We start from the raw sequence: 22,740 nt of genomic DNA, 5'->3' as shown, positions 1-22,740 counted from the left end.
CTGGTGCCTAACTGCCATCTAAACTTTCTATTCTAATGTGGAATAAAAGGAGGGGGACATTCAAAGCTAACTATCTTAATCTTGAAATATTTGCTAATACTTTTTGGATTCTCAAAAAGTAATATTTTCAACCTGGTGCATGCCTGTAATCCCAGCTGCTTTGGGAGACTGAGGTAGGAGGACCACAAGTTTGAGGCCAGCTTGAACAACTTAAGATAAGACTTTTAAAAGGGCTGGAGGCATAGTTTAGTTTAATCCCCAATACAAAATAAAATAATAAAAATAAATTCAAAGCTATTTTGGAAATGCATGTTAACTTTTATTATACAGATAATCATCAATTTAACATTTTGTGATTTTTTTAGCTACTTAGATTCTAAAGGCAATTATATTTCTTCTAGTAAGTACAGTGTTTAAAATTTTTGTAGGAAGTGAAACTTCCTATTATTGTCTTTCAAAAGAAAAACTTAAAAATTAAGAAAACTGTATCAATCCTATTTCATTCTGTTAATGTCTAAAAATTGGCAATATACTATCCAGTATATTTTAAAAGTCAGTAACACTACACAAAGCTTTTCTTTCATTACTAAAGTTTTGTACCTTAGAAATTGTTCACACTTAATAATTTTAAACCAAGACTGTTTTACAAATGAGCTCTTGGCTTCTCTAAATATAGCTCAGTAAAATGTAAATCTTACTGTCTAAACCTGCATATTTAAATAATACCACTTCTTTTGATTCCTTATTACTTCCTCTTCATACCTATTTCTCTCCTAACTAAAAAACTAAATACTACTTAGCAAATCTCAGGGAAATAAATATAAAATAACCCAGTCTCAAGAAACTCAAGTGAGATGGGGAAAACTGGTTTATGTTATTACATAAGATCACAGAGAAGATCTTACTGCTACCTATACACCAAAAAAAATTAATTTTATGATCTATGATTTCTTCTCAGTTAATGAAACACCCTTTAAAGAGGATTATAATTTATTGAATGGGGGTATGTATGCAATCTTTAATACTTTTACAAAATTTTTTTGCATAACTAATGTTAAGAAAATTTCATCTCAATATAATACCATATAGCCTTTCCTTCTAACAAGCTCATCTAACTTTATAATGTTTCATTCATACCACAGTAAAATATCTATAGATCCAACAGAACACTAACCATACTTCATAAAATGTTCACTCATAAAATAAAAGATATCTTTTCATCTCTTGTTACAGAATGACTTCTGCCTAAGCAAAGGCTTTAAACAAATGATCTGAGGTTATTCTTTAAGACACAGCTATTTTGGATATTTTCCCAATAAAAACAAAGTGCAAACCTTTTTTAGCATCTTGTTCTGTTTGTGGAAGAACTCTACTTTGATGTCACCACACACAGGCAACGGCTGAGGGAACTCAAAGTACATGAACTTGTCTTCCCGTCTTGTGGGTCCTGAATTGGAGGAATATATCTTCACCTTTAGCTGGCAGACCACAAACTGAGGATCTGCATGGTTAAATAAATACTAGTATCATTTCACAGGAATCACCTTCAACTGTCAAACTGCACAAACTTAGCTATTTTAATGATCAATTATCAGCATTGTACACAAAAGATTAATTCATCTGCACACCTAAACATCAATGGAAATAAGTGTTGAAAATATAATCAATATAAGGCTGGGCGTGGTAGCACATGCCTATAATCCCAGCACTTAGGAGGCTGAAGCAGGGCTGAGGCAGGAGGATCACTATGAGTTTGAGGCCAGTCTGGGCTAGTGAATTCAAGGCCAGCCAGAACTACATAGCAGGACTCTGTCTTAAAAATAAAGTATAATCAATGTAACATTTTCTCCAATCCGAACCTTCAAAATAAGGTTCTGTTCCTAGTATGAAAGTCAATTCTATTTCAGGAATAATAAGTCCCAAGATTAGACTTAGGACATTAAAATTATGCTAAAAATATTAACATACATGACTTTAAGCATAAAAATGATTTCAAGAATTTTCTACCACATTTGTGAACTGTGTAAATGGTAACTTTTAAAATATATTCATGATAGTATTTATGTCTCTAACATGAGCCAAAAATCACAAAATAAAAATTACTACATCATCAGAAGAGGAAAGAGAATATAACCTATAACAAGGTTATAATAAATTCCACAAACACAAGTGTAGCTATTTATAAAAATACTAACCATCATTCTTATTACCTCTAGACCACATTTTATTTTTAAAAGTATAGAAAGTCACCATCATGGTAAACAAGAAAAAAAGAGATTTAAGACATCTGTAAAGAAACACAATAGACCTAAAGTGAAAATAGCAGCAAAACTTCCCTCTGAAACACTCAGTTTTCATTAACAACCATTTTGGCTTTGGCCTATGTCTTTTAAAATAACTGGCAAAGTATAACCTCTCAAAATTCATCATACTTTTATGTCAGTAATTCAACTAAAAGGTGTAAAGTGTGGAAACAGATTTATGTTTATTTTTAAATCTACACAAATTCATTTATAACTAATTGTGTTAATCATAGAAATGACAGACTTTAAAAATTTAAATTTATCTAGATAATTTGGCAAAGTATAATTCAGGTGTAGTATACTAAAGAATTCAAAACCAAAAGTGTATATAATCAGATATAAAATTCTCAGCACCACAAGGCATTACTATCCTTCAAGATGAAACCGACCAACAAGGCAAAAACCAAACCAATGAAATCTCTAGTTTAATAAACACATACTGATTTAACTACATAATATCTAACGCAGCATGACCTGTCACATAATAAATGGGATATTTGATAAAAGCAGGGGAGTGTTTCTAACATGGATTTGTAAGCCACTCCCAAAAGGAAAATATTACACCAACAATCTTTCAATAAATTTCACTTCTTTGACTAAAGTTTCAAAGTACAATAAGTCATTTTACAAGTCTTTATGTGATACTGAAAGTTTCACTTGGAATCTAACTTAAATAAGCAAATGAACAAGGCATGATGTAAAAGCTGTAATAAAATTAACTGGATGAAATGCCTTATAATTTTGTTAACTCCATTAATTCAAAATCTGGTAACACTGATTATAGGATTTTTAAAAAATTGATAGTATAATCCAGATTTCAACTAAACTACGTCTAAAATGTTGTCTTCAACAATGTTAGACTTGTTTAAGATTTGTTATATACATGTATCAACTTCCCACAAGGAATGTGGTCATTATATATTGCCAACATGTACTAATAAAGAAAGAAATTTAAAAAGTTTAGAATTGTTACATAAACAATTCATAAGCTAACGACAATTCACCATTACTTAAAATTGTCCATAAAAACTAAACTAAAAATCTTGTAATAAAAATAAGTAGTAAAGAATTCCTGAAATCACTAAGGAAAATACTCTTCTCTACAATATAAATTTCAAATTTTAGATTAAGAGGATCTAACTTATCAGAAGTCCAAAATTAGTGTGGTTCTTTTGACTCCTAAGACAATTCTGAGATACATGACTGTGTCCTAAAGGAATGAGAAGATCTATATCTAGTAAATAAAAATCAGAATTAAATTTCTTGTATATATACATATACTGATATAATCCTGAGAGAAAACCATTTTGATCAGCTTCCTCAACATTTTTGTTTTGTTTTTTGGTACCAGGGATCAAATTTGGGACCTTGCACTTGCAAGGCAGGCGCCAGAACCACTGCGCTAAATCCCCAGCCCTCCTCAACATGTTTAACAGTTCTATATACAGAATACAAATAACTTTTTCTTCACTTAGAAATATTAAGACAATTGCCAGGCACTGTGGTATATGCCTATAATCCCAGGTACTTGAGAGGTTGAGGCAGGAGGATCTCAAGTTTAAGGCCAGCCTAAGCAACTTAGCAAAACAAAATAAGATATAAAAAGGGCTAGATTGTAGCTCAGGGGTAGAGGGTTTGGTTAGCATGTGAAGGGCTCTGGGTTCAATCTGAAGTACTACACACACACCAAAAAAAAAAAAAAAAAAAAAAGATTGCTAATCCCTGACAATTTTGCAGAAAATACTTTATTTCTCACTGATTCTGTTTTTTTATGAACCCCAGGTTACAGACCCCTTGTTTCAGTCTTTACCCTCTGCCTTCCTCTAATCTTTCTTATCCTCTACCTCCACATCATGTTTACATAAGTCTTTCCTGATGCTTCCCAAAATATTAAATATTATCTAACACCTAGATTTAAACCCATGCTGAAATACCCATTGAGTACAGTTCACCTTCATCAGATTTAAAACATGTTTAAAGCCAAAATATTAATATTAATATTCATGTCCCTAAATGTTACATTTGGTTTTCTTTCTCTTTTCTATGAATCATCCATCTGAGCAAGATAAAAGATTTAACAAAATCTTTAGATATAAATGGCAAAAGAAAAACTAAATGAATTCTATTTGATTTCTCTAGCACATGTGGCTTAAGGCAAGTCACATTATTGGTTTTCTTTCTTCTATTTCTTTTCCCTGCAATCACAACTTTCTACATAACTGTCCTTAAAACATGGTTAAAGCTTCTAGTGTTATCATGACACTATAGTATTTATCAAATCAAATCTGACATCCCTATTTAAGATCCTCTAACAGTCACATATTTCATTCCCATTCTATTCTGTCATTATATTTCTTTCTCCAGTTCATTTCCTTTTGCTGCACTTCAGTTCAAGCCACTTCCTATTGCCTACCAAGTTAAATTATGTTTTCTCCAATGTTCAATAAAGAGCTGATGGATTTCCTTCATGAGACTGTTTTGACAATCTCCAAAACTTTCTTTTTGTGAATATAGCATTTATAATTTACACATACAACCTCTATTGGATAATTACTTGTATTTAATAAAGCTTCAAAACCTAACATTAGATCGCAGTACATAAACAGAGAATTGGAAAAGATTTAAAAGACTTCAGCAGTCAATAATTTTAAGCCTAGAAATGTAAATGGAATACTGTGCGACCAACAAAAAAAAAACAAAATAGGGCTTAAATATAGACAGGCAGAGTAGAACTGACAAGATATTTTTCCTAGAGAGTAATGTGAGAAAATTATACTATATAAAATTACTGAAGTAAATGTTTTCTCTTGGGTATTTTCTCCATAATACCTTTTGCTTAGCTCTTATACTGGTATCTATACTATAGAAAAAATGTAATTTTTCTTCCTTTTCCTCTCTCCTGTATGAATCTGTTAAGTTCCTATGTTGATCCCCTCCATCAGCCCAGTGCTTTGCACTCAGCAACATTTTTAACTGTACTAAGATTAAAAAAAATCACTGAGGTCCCTTAGACACCTTTAACTTGCTGTATTAATAAAACAGTGGTCTTTATTATAGTCGCCCTGTTCCTAGAATACAAGAAAGATTCGGTGAGGGTGATTGCATTTATCTGACAAAGAAAAACAATATCAGGAAATTAATTTTCTAAGTATAAACTAATATAGGAATAAAAAACCTTTACATAAATATTTTCAAAATGCAAAGCTAAAAACTAAAACGACTAGCAATGCACACTAACACTGAAGCAATACTAAAGGTATTAAAAGAAAAAGTAATGCGGTATCTTACCTAGAAACTACAGAATTATCATCTAAATTCTAATAAAATATATTTCCTAAAAATAAAAACATTATTACTTCCATATGGTATTTAAATTCCAGTCTTACAAAATTGTTTCAGAAAAAACAAAAAAGGCCAGTCTCATCTTTCATAGGGCTGGATAGTAATTCCTTCCTTGTCTTCTCCTTTGATCACCTGCTTTGGATCCAGGTATTAAGCTTCCTATCAGTCTAGCTAAGAACTCTAGCCAAGAATAGCATAGAAGCAGAACAGGATTAGGATCACTAAGGCAAGCTTAAAAGAGGTTAGGCTATGAGAGAGACATAAATTAGAGGCAGACATCAATGACGTGGTCTATATTTACTTCTTATCCAGAAAAGTTTCATATTTCACTATCTATTTTCTAGATGAGTGAACTCAAAAATGTAGATGATATGCCTGGGGTTGAACAATACATTACTGATTGATCTAGAACTAAAACTTAGACCTAAATCCAGGTTTTCTCTAATACTCCACACACTGATTTAATCCTACTCTTTACTCATACTTGAGCTTGCTAACATGTTTTACCACCTCTCTCCTACTGTTTTGTTACCATTACTGTAAATATCTAGTCTTTTCAAGATGAAAGAATTGGTTCTTGCCCCAAGACCAGTGAATTCCCACTGTCATTCTCAAACTGAACCTCTGATGGGACAGATTTGTCAGTCATCTGGCCAGAATTTAGGCTGCATTTGGTGGTGGTAGCATAAAAAATTTCCTTTATAAATATAATTTGGCTTCAAGAACATTAAAACCTGTGTTCTTGGCTTCTTTGGCCTAATGAACTGAACAATGAAGCTAATTCAGATACTTCAAAAACATACTCTCCTGCATAAATTTTAAATGTGTTAATTTTCTTTTAGATATTTACATATACTTTACTGCTTAGATACGTCAAGAAAAGTGTTCCAACATGTGGAAGGATGAGAATTCAGAGCACTTACTGCAAGTTCCGCCACTGAACATTGGAATAGTTTCAAACATCATCTTGTGAAACAACAGTGCCACTGGTCTATAATCCAGATGATTCTTTAACAGGTAGCTATAATAATACACATAGCGCCTCTGACTGGGAATAGTTACTCCCTGGTGAACAGAAAAAAAAAAGAGAAGCCAAATTCAAAAGAAAAGTTCCATTATAGTTATTTCACTAAATTGCTATTGTAATGGGCTGTATCCATTGAAGAACATATAAACCTTAAAATTTGACCTTAAATGATTAATATTTAAATCCAGCTCAATAACAAGAGTAAATCAGAGCAACATCAATACAAGGGAAAATGTCAGAATAATTTTTCTTCCTTAAAACACAATTGTTATAATACCTCATTTTTCAAAGATCAAAACAATGCTCTGACCCATTAACCCAATAAGCAAAGGTCACTGATTATCCAAAATAACTTGTCAAATGACTCTGCACTACAGCTATGCTCTTTAAACCTAAGGCTCCCCACCACAAGGATTTATGGCCTCTTATTAAATACATACTTCCTCACAAATTTGGTTACTTATTTTCCAAACAAAAATGAATCAGAATGAACAAACTAAATAGGGGCATATTGCCTTTAAAAGGCAGAAAACAGTAGTAACAAAAAGTATGCTAGCCTTAGAGCCCTACAAAATCAGGATTGCTCAGCTGACATAAAGGAAATGCAACAACCCATTTACAGATCTAAATATGTCCTTATGCTACATATATCTCTTTTGAAGAAACTAGGGAAGTATAAACATGTTTTAGAAAATATTAAGTATTAAAAATGCTTATAGTATATAATCACATGATATGTAAAAGAGGAATCCGAGATATTTAAGGAAAAAAATCTACTCAGTACATTCACTAATGATGATGAATAAATGAAGTATTAAAATATCTCTCTAAGGCTTTTTTCTACTCCACAATGTGGCTTATGGAAAAAAATCAACTTAATACAAAACAAATAATAAACAACATTAAGAAGTCTAACAGTTAAAATTGACTTGCAAAAACTGAAAGTAAACTCAAGAGGAAAAAGAATTCCCAACATTTCTCTTTAAGTTACTAGTTTCATGTAAACCTTCCCTACTTGCTCAAAACTCTGGACACAAAATCTTTCTTCTCCCAAATGAAATGTATAAAATATATTTATATGAATTTAAAAACAGGTATAGTGAACTGCCAAGAGTGATGTATCTACATACTATTTTCAGAATTTTTTAAGGATTAGCATGATTTTATTACAAGTATACACACATGTACATACACACACACACACACACACAAAATGTCAAAATATGTATATAAACTACTTGAAATCATGACAAATGACTTAAGCTTTTGGCCACAGTGTAAAGGCCCTAGAAGACTTAAACCTGATTGCTGACAAAAAACCCCAATTTGTATTCTCAGAAAAGTGAGGACAATTTTGTATCATTCTTTCTTTGCAGGATTTTGACAAAATACCAGATGCAATTACATAAAAGCAGGATGAAACTATATACAAATACTAATTAACAGTTTAAAAGTCTACCCATATTTAAGGTACATATTATTTTGGTATAGCCTGAATTTAATTTCTATGTGTTTTTCTCAAAAAATGGTCAAGTTGTAATGCCCTGAAGAACTCTTACAAAAATGAACACTAAAAAGTATTTTTGTTGGGCCCAATGTGTAGTCAGTCCAGTGTCCTATAGTCCTAGTCATTCAGGAGGAAAGGGAGGAGGACTGCTCAAGCCCAAGAGTTCAAAGACAGCCTGGGCCAGACCCTTTCTCAAACAAAAAGTATCCTTAAAGTTTAAAAATATTTAAGTTTAACTTAAAATGTTTTCTTATACATTATTCAATATAATTTCAGCAAACAACTTGTAATTCATGTTCATCAAAATACAATACAGGAGAGCAAACAAAGAATTAAGATGTGATGTATACATGTACCAACACCCCATGATAAATGTACTCATTCTGAACTACAAACGTATATTAATAAAAAACAAAGTAAAATAAAGGAAAAAACCAGAAAAAAGATACAATTCAGAATTGCTAATGGGTTGGGAGAAATAACAGATGGAAAATAGGGAGCCGGGTGTGGTAGCAAATGCTTATAATCCTAACACTTGGGAGGCTGAGGCAGGAGGAGCTCTGTGACTTTGAGGCCAGCCTGGGCTACACAATGAGTTCAAGACAAGCCTGAGCTGGTTCAACACACAATCACACACACACACACACACACACACACACACATATGGAAAATGGATAGGAAGGATACTTTTTTGAACCATTTGAACTTTTCAATCATATGAATTTATTATCTACTCAAAAAATAAAATGAAAAATATTTAAGTCAAACCCAATTTATAAGACCAAGTTATTATTCTCTGGATGATAGAGGTTTTCTCTTTATCTCCATTTATAGTGTAAGTTTGTATACAATGGTACACAAAGTTTTCTCAAGTAGTGATTGTTAGTATGCCTATAATACAGGTCTTTATATATTCAGTTAATACTTGCAAGTGCTAGACAAACATAAAGAATACATGAACCTATTAATTGCCAACACTGAGTAAATAACGTGTAAATACCAGCTGAACAAAAATTACAAACTTCAGAGCTTCCACTCAGCCCCTATACCACCCTGTCATCTTCTTCTTGCTAAAGTAATAAGCTCCAAGAGTAGTAGTGATTTACAAAGTAGGGAACCCCAATTCTGTGGCAAAGGTCTAGGCAGTAGACTGGAGGTCAGATTGATACAGTGAGTCATCAGGTGAACTACCTGCAGGTAGGACAAACACACGCGCGCGCACACACACACACAAACACACACATGCACACTTGCGCACACAAGACAATCAGAGATTAAATTCATTTAGAATAGTCATCTTTAATTCTTGCACATCTATTCAGTGCCAAAATCCAGATGTGGACTCTAAGTACCACTTCAAAAATCCGTCCTGGTTTTCCATGGCCTACTTGTTTCTTCCTGGTATCTGGCCATAGACAACTGTTTTTAAACTGTTGAAAATCTATTCTCCAGTCTATCTTTTATACTACTCTTGGAATAATTTCACCAAAGTTTAAGAACAATCACATTACCAGTTATTCAAATGTTAAAGGGTATCCTGGTGTTCACCCAAATAAGAACAATTTATCACATACTATAATTCAATCATATAAAATATATTATATACACACACATATACACACATTCCTTGGGGGACTTTAAACAAGATGTACTGAATTTTTTTGGCATTTTCATATAATCAGTATTTAGATTTACTAGTTTAAGTGGTTTACTGTTCCTAAATTAATTTATATATTTATCTTTATTAATCTCTAGTTATTAATCTTTAATAATCTCTAATATGAATCTGTATTTCCTCACTGATACAAAACTTACCTAAGAACATGGTAGTAATTCTTCCATACAGGCTTAAATTAGACTTTTAAAATGTTTTCTATAACTATAGCTCTATGGAATTATAATCAAGAAATGATGTATATACATTTCTACTTGTGAGGATTTTTGTTTTGTTCTGATTTTGTAGTTGGACTAATGAATTATTAATCTTGGAACTGTTCTGTAGATGATAGAAAAAATATATACCTGTGCTATATATATATCTATATGTGTATATATATATATATGTATATAATTTTATTATATTTTCAAATCAGCTACCTATTTTGTGCCTCCTTAAATAAAAGACTATTACTATCACTGTTTTTCTATCAATTCTTCATTTTGTTCAGGTTTTGCTTAATCCATTTTGTTAGTTTAGTACATGACTTCATAACTGCTAGGTATTCATGTGGAGCATATCCTTTTTTAACATAAAATGACATTTTTGATCAGATTTTATGCTTTTTGGACATTAACGTCCTGTCATCTGCTTTTGAAATTTTTCTAATGTATTGTGAGTCAACCTTTTATTCTTAAGCCTGAGTTGTTTTATGTAAATCTCTCGTATATGATTAATTTCTTTAAAAGCAGACTATAAAGTATAAGTTATACATATCTTTTAGACCTACGATACTACCATAATACTATCAGACCACAGTATTAGCTTAAAACCACAACACTAGATATGGAGTGCATTCGTATCTGTGCATCAATACTCTGAGATCTTCTTTAAGATAAATTCACAACCTAAATTTCTCAATTTAAAAAGTAATTTCCTACTTGAGTACTCTTTTCACTGGTGCTTCTGAACTTAGAAATAATGTAGATGTTTCAACATAATAGTGTTTGCTTGAAGCTTGGAAATCTACGCTTCAGAGTGATCACAATAAGATTACAGAACATTAATTCAACAAAGGAAAAAAACATGGTTCTTATAAATGGTTATTATTACAATGAAAATATATAACAGTAGTTACTATAGCTACTTGCCAATACTTTACATGTTCCTAACACTACAACAACTTTACAAGATACAATCAGCTATTTTCTGAAAAGAATCTTGCCACACATAATATTTTCACTCAAATCAAGATCCGGACCTAAATGTGAATCTGAGTCTAGGACTTTTACTCAGGTGTCCTGGGTTTTATTAACAGCAAGTACACTAAATATATAATTTGAATGAAATCATAACCTTTGAGCTCTTATTTTTTCACCTATGAAAAATCTCCAAAAGTTATCCCACAAATTGCCAGGTGTAGTGGCACATGTCTGTAATCCTAGCACTGAGGAGCCTGAGAGGCTGAGGCAGGAGGATCGCTGTGAGTTCAAGGCTAGCCTGCACAAGAGTGAGTTCAAAGCCAGTCTGAACTACAAAGTGAGACCTTGTCTTAAAAAAAAGACCAAAAAAATTTTTTTAAACTTGATTTACCTGCCACTATCCTGGAGTAAAGGAGGTAAGGGAAAGACAGGAAAGTAGCAGTTGTTCTAGGTAAATTTATCATAAAATAGAAGTTAACCTCCGAATATACACATTATAAAAATCCTTCCAAATACATACTTCCCACCATTCTCATGATGTTTTAACTGTCTTCATAATTTATAATAAGTGTAAATTTTCTATTATAATACTGAAACACTGAAACACAAGTGCAGATCCAGACAGCACAGAGCACAGGACACATGAGAGCTAACCCTAAAAATTATCCTGCAACATGTGTTTCTTGGAGGTGGAAAGCAAAATGTCAAGTATACAAATGAGTGACTCCTAGGGAAGTGCTGGTTACACTGTCTTTTCTTATAAATTAATGAATGAAAGATAGTTTTTCCTCAAGCAGGAATCTTGATTCTAAGAACACTTCTTCATAGAAGGTATCAAATTGTTTGACTTCTCTGCAACATTTAAACCCTCAAGTGTTATTTGGGCATTACTAAAACAACGCCACTATTTATGGTCAGCCTGTACCAATGGCCCTACCATCTAATTTGAAACACATCTGCTGAGAATACATCAGGACCAAATCAGATTATTTTCAAGATTGTCTCTGCAAAATCTACAATTTTTTTTTAAACAGTACTGGGACTTGAACTAGGAATACTCTTCCACTGAGCTATATCCCCAGTTTGTGTGCCTCTATGCATCTGTTCATTTGGTTTTTGAGACAAGGTCTCACTAAAGTGCCAAAACCGCCCTCAAACTTGCAATCCTCCTACCTCAGCTTCCTAGGAGCTGGGATTACAGGTGTCTAACACTATAACCAGCTAAAACCAAAAATTTCTTCATGAAAACATGACCACTGTCTTTTTTCTCTCCAAAACAAGAAGAGGAAAAAAAATTCTGCTCCTATGAAAATGTCACCAGAACACAATTTTTTCTTCAGTTTCTTAATGCTTCCCTATAATTAAACTTAAGGAAATGAGCAAAATAACATTTAAAACAGTTCTAATGAAATTAATTCTGGCTGAAAGTAGTATGCTTGTGTGAGGCTCTGGGTTCGGGTCCTCAGTACCACAAGGGGGGGGGCTTAATCCTATATAAATCTCAAAGTGGATTAAAAAAAAGTGTTCATCTGCAATGGTGGTTCACAATTACAAAAATGCCAATCCACAGGCTTACTTTAAAAGAACATATTAGCCAGAAGACAAACATTTTCAGATATTTTAGGAATAAAACTACTTTAGGTGATCAACTGTATTTATTTCAAGATACTTTTCAGGCCCAGCACTACGGGAGGCTGAGGTAGGAGGATCACAAGTTTGAGCCTAGCTTGGGCAACTTAGCAATTCTGTCTCAAAATTAAAATAAAAGAAGCGCTGAGGATGTAGCTCTGTGTGAAGGTCATGGAGACTGATCTCCAGTGCCGCCAAAAAATTTAATTAACAATACTTCTTGGGAAAGATTTCACCTAATAACACTGCCATACTCAGCTGAATTTTTCTGATGAAAAATTATTCACAAAAAGTTAAAATCCATTGTCAACATTAGCACTCTAACCATTAGATAAACAAGTGATATATTTGAAAGTTGTAAGACAATTAAATTGCAAAATTCTTAAGGAAGCAATGTATTTACATTGTTAACAGCCCCAATCAGTCCTCATTTCTCTTAAATTAGGAGTCATTAAACCCAAGCTTCTATAAAAGCTATAAAACAAGGAGCTTCTCAAAACAGATCTATTTCATCGGCATTAACCTTCTAGGAAGAATTACATAGAGACTAATTAACCTGAACAATTTCAAAATTCTTTTGCAGCTTCAAGATTTGTGAATTTGGGCCAGGGATATAGCTCAGTGGTTCTGGCACCTGCCTCGCAAGCACAAGGTCCTGAGTTCAATCCCTGGTACCAAAAATTAAAAAAAAGATTTGTGAATTTGATAATTTAGAAAGACACTTTAAAATGTAGTAGGAAATTCCAATTTTACTCTGACTGCTGTCATTGACTGTTTGGATAGTACTGATCACAACATTTCACCTTTCTAGGCCTGTTTTCATCACTATCACCTAGAATAAAAATGAACACTCCTAAGAGGAGAGGGGAGCCTGGATAATCTTTAGACTTTTATTTATTTTAGCTTTCAAATGCTGTTTCAACCTAAAATGCAAATACAACTGTTCAATAAATCTTTTAATTTTTTTGGCCTTTTAGAAATAAACATAAGGAGGGCCAGGGATTTGGCTCAGTGGTTCTGCCGCCTACCTCGCAAGTGCAAGGTTCCAAGTTCAATCCCTGGTACCAATAAATAAATAAATAAATAAATAGATAGATAGATAGATAGATAGATATAAAATAAACAGAAGGATATAGTAGAAACACATCAGGATACTCTTTTAGGGCTCATAAATAATTCATTTAAAAACAGTCTAAGTATATTAATTAAGCACGAGCTAGGTAGAGTAGATCTCACTTATTTGAGTCTAAGACACTAAAGTGATCAACTTCAGCTAAATTATTTAACTGAGTTCTAACAGCTAAGCATGGCACTTTTTAACCAAGTATATCCCTAATATTTTGTATATATATTCATTTTCTAATTACTATTACCCCAAAACCTTCACTTAAAGGAGATACCTGGAAAATATGGAAAGCCTAGAGCACTTCTACATACGCAGTAGGTATTAATACATTTTACTACATGTTGCTATAGACCCTACTTATTTTCATAATACTTAGCTGTCTTTTCACCCTGATCTTACTTCACAACCTATGGAGTTTGTCATTTCATTAAACATCCTCTCAACTCTAGAGGAAAACAGAACAGAGTGTATTAACAGACTGAGTGATGACTAAGTATCTTGCCACTGTCAAATTAAAACATCCTCGTTTTTTTATTATGGAGACTTCTCTTGGATTTCAATTGAACTGGAAATAGAGAAAATAAAAGAAAGTTTAAGCAGCCTTGAGTTTTCCTTTTATCTCTGAACATGAGCTACAATATCCCAAATGCTTCTCATATGGTAAGTTTTTACCATCAGCAGCATATAGCCAACTATTCTGAAGAAACACCTACATTAGGGAATATATACATGTGTGTATGGGAGAAGAGAAAGAGGACAGCACATGTGAAGGCCCAGCATAGAAACGTCTAGACCATTACAAAACTCTACTTAACTCAACTCAAAACTCCTTGAATAGGGCTGGGGATTTAGCTCAGTGGTGCCGTGCCTGCCTCACAAGCACAAGGTCCTGAATTTGATCCCCAGTACCAAAAAATAAAAAATAAAATTTTAAAAAATCCCTGAATAAAACATCTTATCAGGCTATAGACTAATGTCAAGCAAAAAAGTCAACACAGATGAATGTGATGAAGGCAGGAAACTTAGAAATGGTCACACATACATGTATCATGCAGTAAAAAAGTAAAACTGCTATGTACAGTACTACTATCAAATAATTTCATCTAGGACCCGAGTTTGATCCCCGGTACAAAAAAAAAAAAAAAAATTTCATCTATTCCAAAAACAATGATACATTTTTCTAACATTATCAAACAGGTCATGAAAGGACTGAAAGTACCATTTTCTTTCATCATATGACTTCTTAGTGTAGTTAGGTACTAGCTTTCAACAAATGCACGCATAGTGACACAATCAAAGAATAATTCCACTTTGGAGTCGTTTTCAGAAACTTTAGAAAACATTAACATTTTCAAAATGGTGACATTTCTATGCTAAACACAAAGGAAAAAGAAAAAAGAAAACTGTTCTTGAAGAAGTTTCAGTATTCTACAGGCAGATAATACACGTTAATATCTGGTAATACATCTGGTTTGGCTGCTCTGGTGAAGAAAGAAGGTCTCCATGCCACCATCACTTATTGCTTTGTTCATCCATATGCACTGGGATGGCCAGACTCACATTCATCCTGAGAGAAATCTAATCTACTGTAAAAGTATTCTATTGCTTCATGACTGCCAAGCTTTGAATCATAGCCTGTGCAAGATTTGTCAAGAAAAATCTTTGTTGTCAAAGTGGCTGAATTCATGAAAGCCAAGACTTTCAACCAGGATTTTCTTGAGAGATTTTGTCATGAAATGGGAGCAATTATGAAGTTTTTTTTGCCCAAGACAAGTTCAATGATGTTTGGAGGATAAATTCCACAACCAGATAATGCAGTAAATAAAATAGAAACTCTTTTAACTCTTCACCTTAAAAGTGAAATATGGAGTCACAATCCTTTCCTTCCTAATAGCATTAACAATACAGCTCTTGCCAAAAATGATCCATTAACTTGAAGGCAAAGAAAATGATGCAACATGAATTTATCAGAAGGGAACATTTTTTTTTTTTTTCCTTTTCAGCACTGGGGATGGAACCCAGGGTCTTGCTAAGTCACTAACTTGCCTAGTTTGGATATGAACTTGTGATCCTCCTTTGCTCAGCCTCCCAGGGTGCTGAAATTATAGGCATTTGCCACCATGCCCAACTAAGAGCTCCTATTTATTGCCACAAGCCTGATTTCACTGGGCAAAAGAATCTACAGATTTCATTTCTTCTTCTGTTTGTGCAATAGGGTTTTCAGAACTTGTAATACCCAAAACAAAGTAAAAATGGATTAGATATTAAAGATGACATAGGATTGGGGGTATAGCTCAGTAGTGGAGCACTTGCCTAACATATGCTTGGTCCTGGGTTCAATCTTCAGTACCCCACCCAAGAACCTACAAAAATGTCAGAGACAATAGCATACTTTCAGCTTATTTTTTAAAAGTTAAAGCCAAGCATGGTGGTGCATGCCTGTAATCCCAACATAGGAAAGGTGAGCCAGGAGGACTGCCTCAAGTTTGAGGCCAGCCTGGATTACATAATGAGTTCAAGTCCAGCCTGAACTACACCATGAGACCCCATCTCAAAAAAAAAATTTTTTTAAGTTAAATAATAGTAGCCCTTTTAATTAAGCCCGCTAAGTACTAAGCAAAATAAAGCTTCATTTTGGTTAATTTTTGTAGTATACAAGATTTATTCATTGCTCTCACTTATTTTTGCATGGAAAAAAGGAGATAAGGGTCAGGGATTTAGCTCAGTGGTTTCACTGCCTGCTGTGCAAGCACAAGGACCAGAGTTCGATCCCTGGTACCAAAAAAAAAAAAGGAGATAAAATTCTAATGAAGGTTCTTTCCACATTTTTAAAAAAGTTTCAGCGCAATTAAAAACTATTAGCAAAATTTTGTGTTTATATACACTGTATACCTATATGGTGGGAGAACATTTATATCTTTCATTAGATTAGACTCGGGACCTTGCGCTTGCGAGGCAGGTGGTGGAACCAATGAGCTAAATCCCCGGCCCTCATTAGATTTTTTTAAAAAGCATAAAATTTTTCCTTTCCCTTCTTTCCTTTCCCCTTCCCCTACCACTTCCCCTACCCCTTTGGACCTTTTCTTCCTATTCCAAATTATCAATTATTTGTTTTAATCATTTTAATCCTTATACACTTTCAGTTTCTCACACTAGAGAAACTATTCGGTATTTACATGTGTGTCATATTTATTTCACTTAAGAGTATGGCCTCAATGTACATCCATTTAGCTATAAATGTCTCTAGTTTCTCATTCTTTATGGCTGAGTAGTACTTCATTTTATAAAAAAAACCCACATCTTCTTTATCCAGTTTCCAGTTGATGGACAAGGAAAAATTATGAGAAAAGGAAAAAATGGAAACAAAGTCTTTGTAAATAGGGAAGAGTGGAAGGGGTGAAGGGAACACAGGGACTGGGGAAAAAATAAGAACCAAGATACATCATGTACAGGTACAAGCATGCAATGATAAATGTAAACGTACTGTATACCTAAAATGTACCAATAAAAGTATTTAAGCAAAAAAAAAAATATATATATATATAAAACATGAAGTTCTCAAGTGCCCCTTGCTTAAATATAGTGTTCTGGCTCATTAGACAATTTTTCTATTCTTTGTTTCAAGAAAACCTTTTCACCTGATTTCTAATACTCAATTCTATGAACTTTCACCAATAAATACTTTGGCATCCTTATATATAAAACTCAGAAAGTCATAAAGACAAAGGGTTAGAAAAGACAAGATGAGGAAGATGTACAGGGTTGAGGAGCTGATGCAACTACACAGCTTAAAATAGTGGACATGGTCACCTCTATTTCGGTTTCGAAGAAGAAACTGCTCTAACCTGAAGAACTTGCCTCATTATAAAAATAATTAAAACTAGAATACATTTTCAGATAAAGTTGTGAAGTCTTCCTCCCTAGAGCTCTCTAAATGAATTTTTTCATCTCTCTGGAGTGGTTTGGGCTTTGTCCTTTTTGGAGATGGAGAAATGTATAAAAATTCTTTGGATTAAATGTTAACGTGTTTTTGCATGCCACCCAAAGACATAGATCCCTGAGAGTTATTGTAAAATTTCGGTCAAGAGTTTGTTTTCAAATGTACTACAAAATTAAATTTGCCACTGATTTTCCGGTCTTAAATTTTCTGAATAATCAAAGAATTTTCTATCTAATTGTAACTAATTTAATTGTAACTACGTTTATGAATATGTATAGTGAAGAGTGACTTTTATTTATCAAAAAACCTCACACTTTACTAGCTAACACCATTCAGGTTATTATTCAAACACATTTTACTCTCAAAACAAGCTTCAGAAATACAAAGCTTGCTTTTGATTAACTTGCTGGGGCTTTTTAAAATGCTATTTTATAAGAATTTTGTGAGACCAAATCCATAGCACAGTTGAGTAATATATGCTAGCATGGTACAGAAATGGCAGCATGAACAGAAAGTTAAAGGAATAAGCTGTTTGCTCAGATAGAGCTTGAGGTGGCAACAGAGCGAAAAATTTGAAAGGAAGAAATAAGTATTATCAACTATCTTTGTAAAATCTATTTTCTAGGAGGTAGGGTAGAGAGTAATGAGATGTTCAAAGGTTAACAAGTTTCAGTTAGACAAGATGGTGAGCACAGTTAATAATGTATTGTATACTTGAAAACTGATATGAGTAGATTTCTCACTTCAGTGTGGAGGAGAGGTTAACTATGTAAGATGATCAAGATGTTAAGAAGCTTGACTGTGGTGATCACTTCACAATGTATACATTTATCAAAACATCATATTATACACTATAAATATATACTGCATAGTTTTTGTTAGTGATACCTCAAGAAGGCTGAAAGGAAAAAAAACCCAAAAAGTAGAACATCTGTATTTCAATAAATTCTTGGATCTAAGAAGAGAAAAGAAAAAATATCAACTATAACTTACCTTTTTGTCTCTGGTCCTTACTTCTCCATAGAAATCGAGGGCCTCTTGTGCCTTTAAAAATTTGCCCCGATGTAATAAATATGCACAAATCATTACACCAGTCCGTCCCTTTCCAGCTTTACAGTGAATTGCTGCAACATGATTGTCATCTTCACTTAGCCATTGGTCAAGATCTTCACAAAAAGGTTTGATAAGTTCTAGCTGTGGTGGGTTATGGTCTTCAAAAGGATACTGTGCAACTGTGAAAAAAAGATAACCTCAGAGTAAGAAAAGGATCTTGCCTAAATTTTTAATCAGAAGTACGTTAACTTTAGAAACTGTGTATAAACAAAAGATGTTTAGAAGAAAAACTGAATTTCACAGAATAATTTATTGTTCATTTATTTTATTATTTTTTAATAGAAAATGGTTTATTAGTAACTTTTAAATGCATCCATTGGACAGGGAGTTCAAGTACTATGTTCTTCACTTCATGCAGGAGGAAACTGTGATTTGACAGGGAGCACAGGTCATAACACTTCAAAGGTACACTGAATCCAAAATGAAACCAAGTCACATGGCCTTTCATCAAGCTTCTAAGTGGATTTCTAACAAAAGGAGTAATAACCTTTATAATACTGCATCATCACAAAACACATTTCAAAAAAAGTATGGATTACTAATGGATCAACTATGGAAAAACATTACATTCACATTTTATAAAGTAAAAGCACTAAGGTTATTTAAAGATGGTCTAACAAATGTTAGTGTTAATGACTTGAAGGCATTTACAAAAGAAAGTGAAAAAGTATACAATCTTAGTCAAGTTTATCAAAAAGTTTTAAGTCTTTCTTTTCACATGAATTGTTAAGAATTCAAGACTTCTATTTTCCCTACAGTCAGAGCTAAGGTCTGTCTTGTTAGTATCTGGCATGGTTCTACCCTCTTAAGAACTTCAAAAATCCTCCCTGATACCAATGGACTAATTATCCTCTGTGTCATCTAAGTGTATAAAAGCTATGTCCTTAGATCCTCAACTAAATCACCACAATACAGTACAGGATACAATCAATTAAATCCTTTGTTGTGACAGGAGAGCTCTTTTGATAGACAATGAGTTCTATTATACAGAGTTGGCAGGTCAGTTTTTTTACTTAGTCATCTGCCTAACTGTACTCTCTCATTCTATCTTCATTTCTGAAGTGGCACACAAAAACATTCAGGAAAATCTGTTAAATGTCTAAAGTTAGATGAACCTCAACTATAGCATACTATGCCTAGTAAGCAATAGCCTAATTCCACCAAAAAAATAAACATTCTTAGTAAGACTATACTGACTCTCAGTCATTAGAGATTCAGAATTCTTAAACCATCTGTTTGAAAGTTGAGTCTAGATTTTTAGGGCTCAATGGCAAATACACCAATCTATAGCTCATGTTACCCACTTTCTCTTTTGACTATCACTGTAACATCTGCCAAGCTTCTCAGCTCTCCAGTTTTCTCACAATTTAAGGGGTATTACAAATGTAAGCGCAAGTTTTCATGTGCTCCTAAAGAGAATTTGCCCGTGTCTGCAGTAGAACTCATTTAAGCAGCTCCTTGCTCTCCTTTTCAGGCTCCTTTTTAAATATTCATATTATTTTATCCTTTCCTACTTTTTAAGTCATTCCTCAATGGAAAAAATAAGTAGTTCTGTTCTCTCCATATAATTGCTTACTACTGCACCAAGTGCCATCCCCTCTTCATTACATTAGTAGTCTAGTAATTTATTCTAATTCTTAGTCTGTTCTATACTCTAGTCTTCGTGATAATATTGACAGATTTGTGTGAGACCTGTTTCCTAAAGCTCAGCAGCAAAATTAGTGTTTTCAAATTGTCTCACACCATGATTAAAGACAAATATTTATCTTTCCTAATGATTTAGATAATTCACTGTTGCTATGATAATGAAATATAGCCTACTGGTTTTTGGTTATACAACAGACTATGGTGTATTTATACATACCTCTGCAGTTAAATTTGGCGGTGTCATAATGTCTTTCAGCACATCTAAAAGAAAAGTTTAAATGTTACCCAAAGTTACCTTTTGCACTCTGAAGGGGAAAGCATTAATATTAACAAACATTTCCTGAACCTTTACAACATGTCAGGTATTTTGCTAAGTATTTTATTATTCATTGTTTCATTTAAACATAAGAATTCTGTAAAGAAGTTACAATTGTTGTCTCTTTTATAATTACGAAAACTGGGAGGTCTGATCTTTTTAAGTTCTTTATAGATTCGAGATAGTAGACCTTTGTCTGAAAATGGGCATCTGAAATAAACAGACATTTCTCAGACAAAGAAGTAGAAATAGCAAATAAACACATGAAAAAATGTTCAACATCACTGGTCATTCGAGAGATGCAAATGAAAACAACACTGAGATTCCACCTCACTCCAGAAAGAATGGCTGCTATCAAGAAATCAACCAATAACAAATGCTGGCTGGGCTGTGGGGAAGGAAGAACCCTGCTCCACTGCTGGTGGGAGTGTAGACTGGTGCAACCACTGTGGAAATCAGAATGGAGATGCCTCAAAGAACTAGGACTGGAAGTCCCATTTGACCCCACTATTCCACTGCTGGGGATCTTCCCCAAAGAATTAAAAGAATCATACCACAGTGATATATGTTTGCCCATGTTCATAGCAGCACAGTTTGTGACAGCTAAAACTTGGAAAGAGCCCAAATGCCCATCAACTGGAGAATGGATAAAGAAAATGAGGTATTTTATAAAATGGAGTACTACTCAGCCATAAAAAATGAGAAATTAGAGACATTTATAGCTAAGTGGATGCATGTTGAGGTGATACTCTTAAGTGAAATAAATAGGACACACATGTATAAATACCGAATAGTTTCTCTGGTGTGAGAAACTGAAAGTGTAAATAAGGACTAAAATGTATAATAGGTCATGTGAAATAGGAAGAAAAGGGGCAAAGGGGAAGGAAGTGGGAGGGCTAGGGGAAAGGATAGAAGGGAATGGGATTAATATGAGAAAATGGAAAAATAGGAACAAAATCTTTGTAAATAGGGAGAAATGGAGGAGTTGAAGGGAGGGCTGGGCAAGGGTGAAAAATAAGAACCAAGAGAGATTATGTAAAGGTGCAAATTTCCAATGATGAATGTCCTTATATTGTATACCTAAAATGTACCAATGATTAGAATGAATAATCGATAATGCAAAATAGGAAGAAAAGGTCCAAAGGGGTTAGGGGTAGTGGGAGGCACAGGGGAAAGGAAAGAAGGGAAAGGAAAGAATGATGAGAAATGGAAAAAATGGAAATAAAGTCTTTGTAAATAGGGAAGGGTGGAGGGCGTGAAGGGAGGGCTAGGAATGGGGAAAAAATAAGAACCAAGATGCATTACGTAATGGTACATTTCCCAATGAGAAATGTAATTGTGTTGTATACCTAAAATGTACCAATAAAAGAATTTAACAAAAATAAATAAATAAATAAATAAATAATTAAGAAAACTGAAACTTAAAAGGTTAAGTGTATGCAATTAGAGCTTATACACTTGCTTCCAAACTCGGGATGCCACCAATATACAACATTCCAAATTCATCTGCATCTATACCTTCAAATTTCCTCTATGGAAAATTTACATGCTATTACAATGTGCTTTTATTTTACAAGTATTTGTCTTACAAGCAACTGATTTCAATTTTACCTTTACTGCACAGATGAGCATACATAATTCCCTATTATTGTAAAACATGTTTAAAATAGTAAAGGCATAAGGTACAAAAGAAAAAAACTGAATGATACTAATCTGTTTGGACACAATGCTTATCAAATTTTTTAAACCACACCTTTCTCCCTTTAGATAAGCCAAAAGTCATCCTTTCCAATAATCTCTCAGATGACAATTTTTAATTAATATCTGAAAGCAATGAAAGAATAAGTAAAATCAATATAGAACAGTAAAATGCTGACTTAGCCTTACTAGATCATACAAATATTTGTCTTTTTAATAGCAGTGACAAGTTT

The 22,740-nt window shown here is 33.3% G+C and overlaps 1 protein-coding gene across 3 annotated transcripts in view; it reads right to left on the bottom strand.

Moving 5' to 3' along the window:
* Pten (phosphatase and tensin homolog) overlaps nt 1-22,740 on the bottom strand; it is an 86,300-nt gene that overhangs the window by 10,380 nt on the left and 53,180 nt on the right. For all 3 annotated transcript variants that reach the window (XM_087184865.1, XM_021239126.2, XM_021239127.2), the window contains 4 exons: nt 20,711-20,754; nt 18,727-18,965; nt 6,569-6,710; nt 1,335-1,501 (listed from right to left, as the gene is read on the bottom strand). In XM_087184865.1, the coding sequence (XP_087040991.1) occupies nt 1,335-1,501; nt 6,569-6,710; nt 18,727-18,965; nt 20,711-20,754 (592 nt within the window). The remainder of the gene's footprint in view (nt 1-1,334; nt 1,502-6,568; nt 6,711-18,726; nt 18,966-20,710; nt 20,755-22,740) is intronic.

This window comes from Heterocephalus glaber, unplaced genomic scaffold (assembly GCF_053883595.1).
Source record: "Heterocephalus glaber isolate CG9 unplaced genomic scaffold, H.glaber_assembly_v1.0 deba00001497, whole genome shotgun sequence".
NCBI classification, from domain to species: Eukaryota; Metazoa; Chordata; class Mammalia; order Rodentia; family Bathyergidae; genus Heterocephalus; species Heterocephalus glaber.
Note: the sequence above shows the minus strand (reverse complement) of the source record. Positions and strands in the feature narration are given on the sequence as shown.